An 11,125-nucleotide genomic window follows, 5' to 3' on the forward strand; every position below is an offset into this window, starting at 1 on the left:
TCATAATAAATGCTCGCGGACTCTATCTAAAATATTATCGTTGTAATTAATATATAAATATTTTAATATTTACATTTAATAGATTCCCGTTTTTAATTCCGTCCTTAACCACTAAAATCTCAGAGCCGACCCTACCTACATGCACGCCACCCTCTACACCCTCGCCCAGGCTGGCATCCCCGTCTGGCTCACCGAGGTCGACGTCGCCGCCGGCCCATCGCAGGCGGAGCACCTGGAGGAGGTGCCGAGGGAGGCGTACGCACAGCCGGCGGTGCAGGGGATCGTGCTGTGGTCGGCGTGGCGGGCGGAGGGGTGCTACGTGATGTGCCTCACCGACAACTTCAACAACCAGCCGCAGGGGGATGTCGTGGACCGGTTCATCGCTTGAGTGGCGGGCGACGCTGCGGGCCGCAGCCACCGACGCGCAGGGCTACTTCCAGGCCGAGCTCGCGCACGGCGAGTACAAGGTCACCGTCAGCCACCCGGAGCTCAACAGCTCCGTCTCCCGGAGCGTCAAGGTCGAGCTGGGCGCAGAGAGTGAATACTTCGTTGACATCCAGGTCTAGACCAGCGGCAGCTGAATCGTCAATTGCTATTTCAGCCAGGGCTTTGGAGATCACATCATTATATACCAATTAAATTACCTGCTCGTGTCAGAACTGTGTAAGCTACCTTAGCCGTTCATGTATCAGTTTTTACCCTGAAAATTTGCAATGGAAGCCAAGTAGGCTAAGGAAAACCTTTTTATTCTGCTCTCGAAGATTCCAAAGTGAAATACTCCACGCTTTATTAGCTTCAGGTCAAAATTAGCTGCGGCAACTTTGATGCTTATTGTTGTCACGTGAAGTTCCTTTGCTGAAATGAAATGAGAGGCAAAATACTTTCCCATCTTAAACAATGTTAGTACTCTACTACTCAAAGTTACATCAAAACAATAAGTTCAAAGAGGAAAAAGAAAAGCACAAACAGCAACCTGTACTCTGATACATCACCTAATTGAACAAAAAAAGGATGGATGAGAAGAAACTCTTTGATCCTACCAACTTTGTCAAGCACCATGTTGTCATGAAGCTTCGACAAAGCCGAAATTGCTAAGCACTGCTGTTGTTTCCTCCCTTGAACTGCAAATTTGCAGTAGGTGTCAGAGATTCCATCTAAATATTGAGTTAAAACAGTTCCATACTTTCATCTCTAAATTCGATGAGAGGGATTTAATCAAAGTTTTGAAGAATTAATATTACTACTGCAGCTTACCTTCCACCTCTCAATATCTTGTAGACTCCTCGTGTTATCAGGTCAACAATTGTTGAACCAGCACGTCCAGAAGGAAGTATTCCACCATCAAAGACATATGAACAATGTGGCCATAATTCCTCGAAATCTTTGACGCTGACACTACTAGGACGTCCGCTTAAGTTGGCACTAGTAAGTGCAAGTGCACTCCCAGCACCATGGGCAATGGATCGTATGAAATCCAAATCCGGCACACGAACTCCAATGCTATCCAAGCCAGGATTGAGTGATCTCTCTAATATGCTGTTTTCACCTAAATGTAAACAAATAAAGAGTATGTTCAACACCTCATGCTGCTTTCAAGAAAATGTGGATAAAACTATGAAAAATGGCGTGGTATAGCACCTCGTTTTAGAACAACAGTGACAGGCCCAGGAAGTAGACTATCAAGCAAGCCATGTGGTAAGTGATCCACTAAAGCAAACCGTGATATGTCTGAGACATCAGCAACACAGATTGCTAGAGGGCGTGTTTGTATGCGCCCTTTGATCTCATATATGCGATTAACTGCTCCCGCAGAGCTGTCATGAAGAGCTTTTTTATATATAAATTGAACCAATGAATGAATAAGGCTAATAGAAAAGTAGTACAAAGGTGCTGAGTTCAAGTGGATTTTTTTTTTGTTTTGATCTGTGTTCCACAAACTTCGTTTATTTTGTGCTAGTCTGAATAGATTTAAGTTTCTGTTTTGCATACACTTTCATATCAGTAAGTGTGCCTGCTCATGTCATTTATTTCATTTTGCCCAGACTCTGGTATCAGGATGCTTATAAATTGTTTGCTCCAAATGAATTGTGGATAGGTTTTCTTCATTGGGGAAAAAAAAATACAGTCAAGAACCTCCAAAATGAAATTCTCATCTTGAAAAGGTCTAAAAGTTTTTCTAAGTTTTAACTGTAGATGAAAGCAAGATTCAAAAGTAAATAATGAAGGTTTCTGAAATGTTTGTGGATGTTTCTGTTAGCTAATTTATATGGGTACAGATTCCTCATAACTTGATTACGGAGTTATATGAAAACAATATTCGATCTCCTGTGCTAGAGAATCTCAGTGCGCTGCAAACCATGTAAATTTGGAGTCAACATGAAAACAGCAGGACCTAAGAATGGAAGCAACACATTAAAATGCCTAACACAGCAGGGAAATAAAGAAAGCACTAACCAAGCATCACAAGCAAATCCGTATATTGTATCAGTGGGCACTGCAATCACTTGCCCTCTGTTGATTGCATCGGTTGCTTTCATGACATGATCTTTTGTTGCTGGGAAAATATTTTCTGCCCTGGCTTCTATTTTGTGTGCCATGTTTTCTGACACCCTAACTGAGCAGGACACTACAGACCTTGTCTCATGTTGAGAAGATAATCTGCTTACCTTAATGAAACTGAACAAAACAATTATGTAAGTACCTCATGTAGTAATCCAAATGAAAATTTCGTAATGCTTCAATAAAAAACACATAGTTCTCCTGTGCGCTAAAAAAATATATCCGTGAATAGCAAACAGTTTATACATAAAGTCTCAACAAATCAAGTTAGTTTGAAGTGATTATTAAGTTCACACACACACGACAAATTTGTAGAACTGATGATGAATTTTTTGTATGACCACAATTTTTTTGGTCCATTTGACTGTGCAATTCTTTAGCAAACCAAGAAAACAGTACTTAAGGTCTCCCATTTCCTTATGATTAAAGGAAACGTCAAATATTATTGCACAGATACAATTGTTAATTGATAATAGCAATATAAAGTCAGTACCGTGTGGATAACAAGCTCAATCAGCATAAGATGCTACCTGCGAATATCTTTACTGTCCAGGTTCAGTGGTAAATAAAATACATTAAGTTGTTAACAAGGAAGCAATACTTGCGATCACATGATTTAATTAAATCCAGATAAAAGAACGAGGGGAATGCAACTTTTCATGTTAATTTGTGTTTTCCATTGACGAGGTCAGGCCGCCCTGGGACGATGTTAACGCGTCAACTCTGATAATTAACTCATACGCACTACCAGAACAACGCATACTAATTGAATACATGCCAAATACGATGTTTCTATACCAACGAGCATGCGAAAGAGAACAAAAAACGAGCGCATCGATTAGGGAGCAAGCAGAGAAGAATCGGAGGACCGGAGAGAACAATACCTCCGAGCCAGCGGCTGCCCTGTGGGAGGACGAACCAGGGGGAGCCTCTCCCCCGCCGCCTTGGCGCACGCCTTCATCACCCCTCTCCTCTTCCTCCCCCGTCCGCCGCCGCGAGAGAAACCCAGAAGCGAACGAGCAGCCCAGCCGGAGGTGACCAGAGCTTCGGAGGAGTCGAAAGAGTTTGCCTTGACTACATCCGACACGGGTGGGGTAAGGGGAGCTCGAGTCTCTCTGACAGCCTGGGCCCCGAGCTACTCCTGGCTTCCGGGAGCTCCGCGAATCGTCTCGGGCTCTCGCGCGAACTAGGGTTTAAGCGCTAGGGGCGGCGGCGAGGAGCGGAGATGGCGGAGGCGGCCGTGAGTTGCCTCCGGGACGGGCGCCTCGACGGCGAGCACGCGCCGGCGCTGGCCGTGGAGGGCTCCCTCTAGTGCTGTATCAGGATCTCGCGATAAAGAGAAATCACTGACAAGAACTAATTCGATGTGGTGGAAATTCCCCATTAGGCGGAGAGCACAAGAACGCTAGAACTCTAACTACAGAGGATAAACTAGAGAAAGATTTTTTTTTTTCCTTCCACCAACTCCGGTTATAAGTATCCTGTTTACATGAGTTTAACTCAATTAACAGAATATTACGACAGCTTAACGAAATTAACGTGAAAGATAATTTATCTTCGTCCTCCACCGCACGATCTAAATCGGATGGCCACCATTCTTGCATACCGGTTCAGCTGTCTGAAGTCTTGACTCAGCTGACGAACCATCGATGAAACTGAAGAATTCTAACATCTGAATACTGTGGTTCTATCAATTCCCACTCCTTGAGACCATCCTTGCCCTCAAGGATTGAAATTAGGGAAGACTCAACTGAATGAAGCTTGTGTCTTCCCAGGTTGCTTTCTCAGCAGTTAAATTCACCCATTAGATTAACCATTATACTACTGCAACATTATCCCCGGGTATAATCCTTCTATCCAGCACATGGGGCTCATTCTTGATCTTCCCTTCTGCAGTAACTAATGGCAGATTTGGCAGTGGTACAACATGTGATCCGAGGTGCTTCTTCAACTGGCTGACATGAAATACATGATGTATATTAGTCCTATCTGGCAAGAGCAATATGTATACTACTTGGCTAATTTTTTGCATAACCCTAAAAGGACCATAGTACTTTGACCTCAGCTTAATAGACCCTCTGATTTAAAAAACATTCATCATATATGTTGCATCTTAAGGTACACCATATCCCCTTCTTGAAACTCTCTTTCAATACTTTTCATGTCAGCAAAAGGCTCCATTCTCTGTTGTGCCTTATTAAGTTCTCTTTCAGTTCCTTTATCATTCTCTCTTTCTCTTCTATAGTAATTCTTACTTCAGTAGAAATATTGCAGGGTATGGATAGCTCACCAATTTGAGAAGGTGGATACCCACATAAGGCCTAGAAAGGAGGGGTACCAAGAGATGTATGAAAAGAGGTACTGTACCACCACTCAGCCATAGTGTCGGTGACACAGGAATCAGGGGTCCTCGAGTCTCGAGGTCAGATCAGCAGTTTGCCACGTGGCGCCCTCCCGCAGGGATCATCTTCACGAGGTACGAGAAGACTAAGTCTCGGGAGAGGGTGCTCAGAGCAATGAACAGTGGTCCCCAAGTACCCGGGTTCCCCGATAATCCGAGAAGACCAAGTGCTTAGGGCAATGAACAGTGGCCCCCGAGCACTCGGTTCCTCGAGGACCTGAACAGTCAATTCCGGGAGAGAGTGCTCGGGACTGTGAACAGTGGCCCCCGAGCACTCGGTTCCCCGATGAACAAGAAAGGGCATATCCGGGAGAGAGTGCTCGGGGCTTTGAACAGTGACCCCCCGAGCACTCGGTTCCCCGACGGCCTAAGAAGTCCTTCGCCGGTGGCCCCCACAAAGGTCCAGCGGTGAGGTGTCAACCAGTGAAAGGCCCGATGCCTCATTTAAGAGGGCGCGTGACCTGTCACTTCCCACTGCTCCTGGCATGCTCGGTGTCAGTCCCTGCCACGGCCTGGCAGGGAGGCGTGGGGACATTTAATGCACGGGTCACATCCCACGTCATCCGGCGCGTCTTGGGATAACATTGCGAGGCCTAAGGCGCCCCGCCTGCCGCCCTGCTATGTCAGGCGTACAAGACCGGGCGGGCACGCCGGGCCGTTCAGTGGCTGCCCGGTGGGCCCTCTTCGCAGCGCCTGTTGCAGAACGACATCATGACAAACGAGACCGGACAGGGGCGCGTTTTCAACCCTCTCCGTCACTTCGCGCAATAGCCAATGATGGTTGCTTTACATTTATGGTGCCTTGGAACTCGTACCCTCCCTTTCTGGGCACGCTACCGCCGGCGAGTATTTAAGAGAAGCCGGTGGACACGGAAAGAGGATCGGAATCGAGATCGAGTATCGAAGGAAGCCAAGGAAGGATACAGAGGTCCAGTACAAGCACAGAAGCTAAGATCACCGAAGAAGAAGGAGCCCGAAGCTCTAGGATAGACAAATATTCTTGTAACCAGCAACATCCCCGAGAGACATTCTCAGTACATTTATAGCATCCACACAGAAATAGGGTATTACGCTCAGTGCGGCCCGAACCTGTCTAAAAAACCTCCAGTGCATTTACTGCATTCTGCATCCGATCATTCCATTCCACTTGCCATCGCATTTACGCTCATTTATTTCTCCCGCAAAACAGATTCAGAATCATCCCCCCGGCCGAATCTCAAAGGGGTCCCTCCGAACCCCTGCTTTAGGAGTTCACCCTCCGACACATAGGTAGCCATTTCAACCAATCTTTAGGCTCTTGGAGGACCATGCTCCTTAAGTAATTCTCTAGGTATTGATTAACCCTCTCAGTTTGATCATCTGTCTGGGGATGGTATGTAGTGCTTAATCTGAGAGATACTCCAGTTGACTTAAAGATTTCTTGATAGAGTTTACTTGTAAAGATTCTATCTCTGTCTGAAATTATCACAAGTGAAAACCCATACAGTCTGAAGATTGATCCATGAACAACTGAACCACCTGCTAGACTGTAACATGGTGTGACATTGCAAGAAAATATGCATATTTAGTATACCTGTCCACTACCACTAGTATGATATCTCTTCCCTTCACTTTGGGTAATCCTTCTACAAAATCCATGCTAATGTGAGTCTATGCCATATCAAGTACCTCAAGGGGGTTTAGTAGTCCAGGTATATGTAAGTTCTCAGATTTTGTAACTTGACAAATTGGGCATTTAGCGACCAACTATTTGACATTTGCCTTCAGCTTATGCCAATAAAACAAGGCCTTAAGTTTGTGATATGTTGCTCTTATATCAGAATGACCCCTAATTACAGATTTATGGTATGTATTAAGTATATCCTTCCTTACATTGTTTCCTTTTCCCACATAAATCCTTCCCTTATAGCTCAGTAACCCAGCAACCACTGAATACCTTCCTTAAGGATCTGGCTCACCATTAAGCCTCCCAATGACTTGCTGATATTTATCATCTCCTGTATAGCTTTCTTTGACATCATGAACCCATTCAAGATGAACATTAGTGATTGCTGAACACATATGTTCTTTTGTTATGTTGCTTTTCCGGAATAAAGCATCAGCAGCAAATGTAGCAAAAATAGCCCTATTAGGCCATGATTGTGATTTTGGTGATTAATGACAACATAGTTAATGGGACTAACATGTTGTTAGCAGGTCTCGTGGATGCAATACATCAAAAAGCCACCGCTGCCAGGACAAAGTTTGATTGAATTGTAAAATGTCCGAGAGAAATTGTTCTCACCGAAAGATCTGGCGCTGGAAGAATTACACTCACCGGAGCATTATGTCCATAGGCAAGTAGCCTCACCGGATGATCAGGTGATAAGAAATATACACACCAGAGCAATTCTGTCAGAAGGGGTCTGAGTGGACAGTGCACACCGGAGGCTTCACTGGAGCATTTAACAGAGTGTGTCGAAAACCCAGAAAAGAAGAAGTTCTACACACCAGAAGGTTCAGTGATCAAGACAGTGCACACAGGAGGCTTCACCGGAGCATTTAACAGAGTGTGTAAAAAACCTAGAAAAGAAGAAGTTCTACACACCGGAAGGTCCGGTGATCAAGATAGTGCACACCGGATGCTTCACCGGAGCATATAACAGAGTATGTGGAAAACCCAGAAAATAAAAAGTTCTACACACCAAAAGGTCTGGTGATGAAGACAGTGCACACCGGAGTATTTTGTGCAGAGAAGAAGTTTGGCGTGGTCTGGCTCAGGATAACTCACCGAATAGTCCGGTGATGAAGAGGTTGTATACACCGGAGTATCCGGCGTTCAGAAGAACTCTGAGTGGAGTTCCAATAGCTAGTTTCTAAGAATGGACACACCGGATGGTCCGGTGCTTGTACCTCTATTAACGCCAGATCATCTGGTGTTCACAAAATATTTGAGCTATTGGGATAATCGCTAGTCCGCGGGGTTGAGATTATAAATACCCCTCTACTCATTCATTTGGAGCAGCTGGAGTTTAGAGAAACCCTTGTACACATTAGAAGACATCCAAGGCATCCAAGAGCATAAAGTGTTTATCCAAGGTAATTAAGTACACTATTAGTAAGTGATTAGTGCTTATAGGTATAGAGAGAAGAGTTGCTAAATACTGTAGCTTAGAGTGTGGATCAAGAAGTGATCCAAGCTTGTACCTCTTGGTACGTCGGTACCTTGGAGTCTTTGTGACTCGCCGGTAACTTGTTGATCCTCCGACTTGGTGTGGAGCAACGACAAAAGGATTGTACGGGGACACGAAGGCCCTTGTCTTTGTGACTAAAGCTCCAAAGTGAAGACGGTGTACAATTGACCGGAAGAGAGGTTAGTGGTGAGACCTCGCCTTGGTGGCTTGGTGGCTCATCGTGCTTGAGACCTTGTCTTGGTGACTTGATATCTCAAGAGTTGTGACCGGAAGAGACTTGGTGATCAGGAGCATATCCTTTATGGAGCTCCAACGTGGACTAGGGGTGGCTTGTTTGCCACCGATACCACGGGATAAAAATCCCTCATGCTGAGTTTGTCTCTCTACCTCATTTACATTTCCGCATTTACTTACTTGCAATTTACCTTGAAATTATCTTAAGCAGTAGAGTAGACACACTAGATAAGCTTAGAGAACATTTAGATAGAAATTGATATAAACTATCTTGTGAAAGTTTTGGAGCTAATAGTTTCAAGTGTCCTAATTCACCCCCCTCTTAGGACGTCCTCGATCCCCTTCAACAATCTTTTCCTCTCCTATACTCCACTTTATAATCATACTCCATTAGTTTAAGCAGCAATTTGTGTTGAATGCTCTTAGTCAACCTCTGTGTGGATATGTATTTTAGACTTTCTTGGTCAGTTCTAATTATAATAGGATTTCCCAATAGATAGTACCTCTATTCCTTAAGGGCTTCAATGATTGCCATTGCTTCTTTCTCATAAACTGATTGAGCCATTGCTCTTGCACTCAATGTCTTACTAAGATATGCTATGGGTCTGTTAGACTGCATCAAAACAGCACCCAAACTAGTACCACATGCATTTGTCTCTAACACAAAGGGTTGAGAGAAATCTGGTAAGGCAAGAACTGGACAAGAAGTCACAACCCTCTTCAACCTTTCAAATGTTTTAGTGTGTACTTCTTTCCATTCAAAAGCATCCTTCTTCAACAAATCAAAAGGGGTCTGCATATCTTACCATATTCTTTAACAAATCGTCTATATTATCCTGTTAAGCCAAGAAACCCTTTTAGCTGAGATACATTTTCTGATTTTTGGCCATTGAAGAACATCCTAGATCTTCTTGGGGTCAGTAGAAACACCACTGCTATTGATGACGTGCCCCAGATAGTCCACCTGTGGTTAGGCAAAAGTGCACTTGCTCATCTTTGCATACAATTGTTCTCTTCTTAGAATGTCCAGGACAGACTTCAGATGAGATATATGTTCTTCCATGCCCTTGTTGTATACTAAGATATCATCAAAAAGGACTAGCACAAATTTAACAATGAATTTAGTGAAAACTTGGTTCATTAAGGAATAAAAAGTAGCTGGAGCATTGATGAGACCAAAAGGCATGACGGTGTATTCATAATGGTCCAAATGAGTCCTGAATGTAGTTTTTTGAATGTCAGATTCAATGATCCTTATCTGGTGGAACCCGACCTTAAGTCAATTTTTGATAAAATAATTGATCCATGCAACTCATTCAATATATCATCTATTACTGGCATGGGAAACCTATTTTGATTGTGAGGGAGTCGAGCTGTCTATAATCCACACACATCCTCCATGAGCCATCCTTCTTCCTCACCATAACTGCCAGTGAAGAGTATGGGCTAACACTTGGCCTGAGCTCATCAGATTTGAGAAGATGTCTGATTATTTCCTCCATGGCATTTCTCTATTAATGTGGCACTCTATAAGGCCTCATGTTTGGTGGTACAACATCACTCCTTAAAGGTATAACATAGTCACAGTTCCTCTTGGGAGGCAAGCATATTGGTTCTTCAAAAATATTAGAATAATGTGATAACACTTCCTCCCTTGGAATATTCCTAGTTGATCCATTCTCTTCAACCTCTTGTAACATTGTCACACGTATCACACACCCAAGTACTCCCTTCCTCAACATCTTCTGTAGCTTCTTAACATTAATCATGCATATGTTGTTTGGGATAGTATGATCAGGTATCAATATGATTCTTCCCAGCTTAGTAATAGACAATAACCTCTTTTGCAGATCCAGTCCAATTGGGATGTGTTTATAAATCCAATCCCCTCCTAGCATAACATCATAGCTCTTGAGCTTCAGTAATTTGAAAGAGTCACATAATTCTTCTCCACACACTGAGTATGTTAGGTTCCGCACCACAATGTCAGTGACCAATTCTCCCCCTCCTGCTACTGTCACCCTTTTGGCTGCTACATAGTTCAGTTTTAGATCATTTTTCAAGGCATATTCATAATCCATGAATGTGTCGGTACTGCCACTGTCCACTAAGGCAATAGCTTTCTTATTCCCAATATTTATGTTTAGGGAGAAAGTCATAGGCTCAAATGTTCCACTTACAGCATCCAGTGACACTTGCATCAACTCTTCAACTCTTTCCACTTGTATGGGTTGACGAGGGCTACTAGGTGCAGTAGCGAATCCCACTTGTGGAGAATTTTCTCTAGGTCCATCTCCCTCTTCTTGTCCTTCTTCATCAATTGCAAGAGCCTTGAGCTTATCCCTGACAGTAGACTCATTGCCTTCATCTAAAGCCAAGGCCATCAACTTCTTTCTCACTTTACAATTATACTGTGGTGACCAAGTCTCTTGGCAAAACCAGCATTTACTTCTGTCTCTACTAGTAATCTGTTGGCCTCCCTCCTTGGCTGTAACAGATTTACTCCTTGGCTTACTGATGAAGTTACGTTGAGGTTGAGAAAAGCTTCTCTTGGTCATCACTGCTTGTTCTAAGTGCTTAGAATAACATAATGCCTCCAGCAAACTCCTGGCTCAGGCTTTAGACACGCCATAAATAACCCCTCTCTCATTCATAGATAGACCACTCCTTCCATCGATGCACTTGTACTTGTTCATGAAACATGTATTATTCATTTTAATGTCGTAGTCATCCCTACCATGTCTTATTCGTTGTAGTG

General features: G+C 43.7%; 1 protein-coding gene across 2 annotated transcripts; it reads right to left on the reverse strand.

Annotated features, from left to right (window-relative positions):
- Positions 1–351: 351 nt before the first annotated feature.
- Positions 352–4,003, reverse strand: LOC133916691 (uncharacterized). 2 transcript variants are annotated; one of them, XR_009909528.1, is made up of 6 exons: positions 3,444–4,003; positions 2,455–2,676; positions 1,639–1,814; positions 1,255–1,546; positions 741–1,121; positions 352–644 (listed from the first exon to the last, which is right to left on the reverse strand). XR_009909528.1 is itself a non-coding variant. In XM_062360480.1 (5 exons), the coding sequence occupies exons 1-5, from the start codon at positions 3,518–3,520 to the stop codon at positions 1,064–1,066; spliced, it is 825 nt and encodes a 274-aa protein (XP_062216464.1). In that variant the 5' UTR covers positions 3,521–4,003; the 3' UTR covers positions 738–1,063. The 2 variants fall into 2 exon arrangements, 1 of the variants encoding a protein (XP_062216464.1); XM_062360480.1 differs by lacking the exon at positions 352–644 and having other exon boundaries at positions 738–1,121.
- Between the last annotated feature and the right edge of the window lie 7,122 nt (positions 4,004–11,125).

This window comes from Phragmites australis, chromosome 4 (genome assembly GCF_958298935.1).
Source record: "Phragmites australis chromosome 4, lpPhrAust1.1, whole genome shotgun sequence".
NCBI classification, from domain to species: domain Eukaryota; kingdom Viridiplantae; phylum Streptophyta; class Magnoliopsida; order Poales; family Poaceae; genus Phragmites; species Phragmites australis.

Coding starts and splice junctions, on each gene's coding strand:
- LOC133916691 (XM_062360480.1), bottom strand. CDS start 3,520: ATGAAGGCGTGCGCCAAGGCGGCGGGGGAGAGGCTCCCCCTGGTTCGT. Junction 2,677..3,443: donor GGGCAGCCGCTGGCTCGGAG/GTATTGTTCTCT, acceptor TGTTTTGTTCAG/TTTCATTAAGGTAAGCAGAT. Junction 1,547..1,638: donor CACTGTTGTTCTAAAACGAG/GTGCTATACCAC, acceptor GTTTACATTTAG/GTGAAAACAGCATATTAGAG.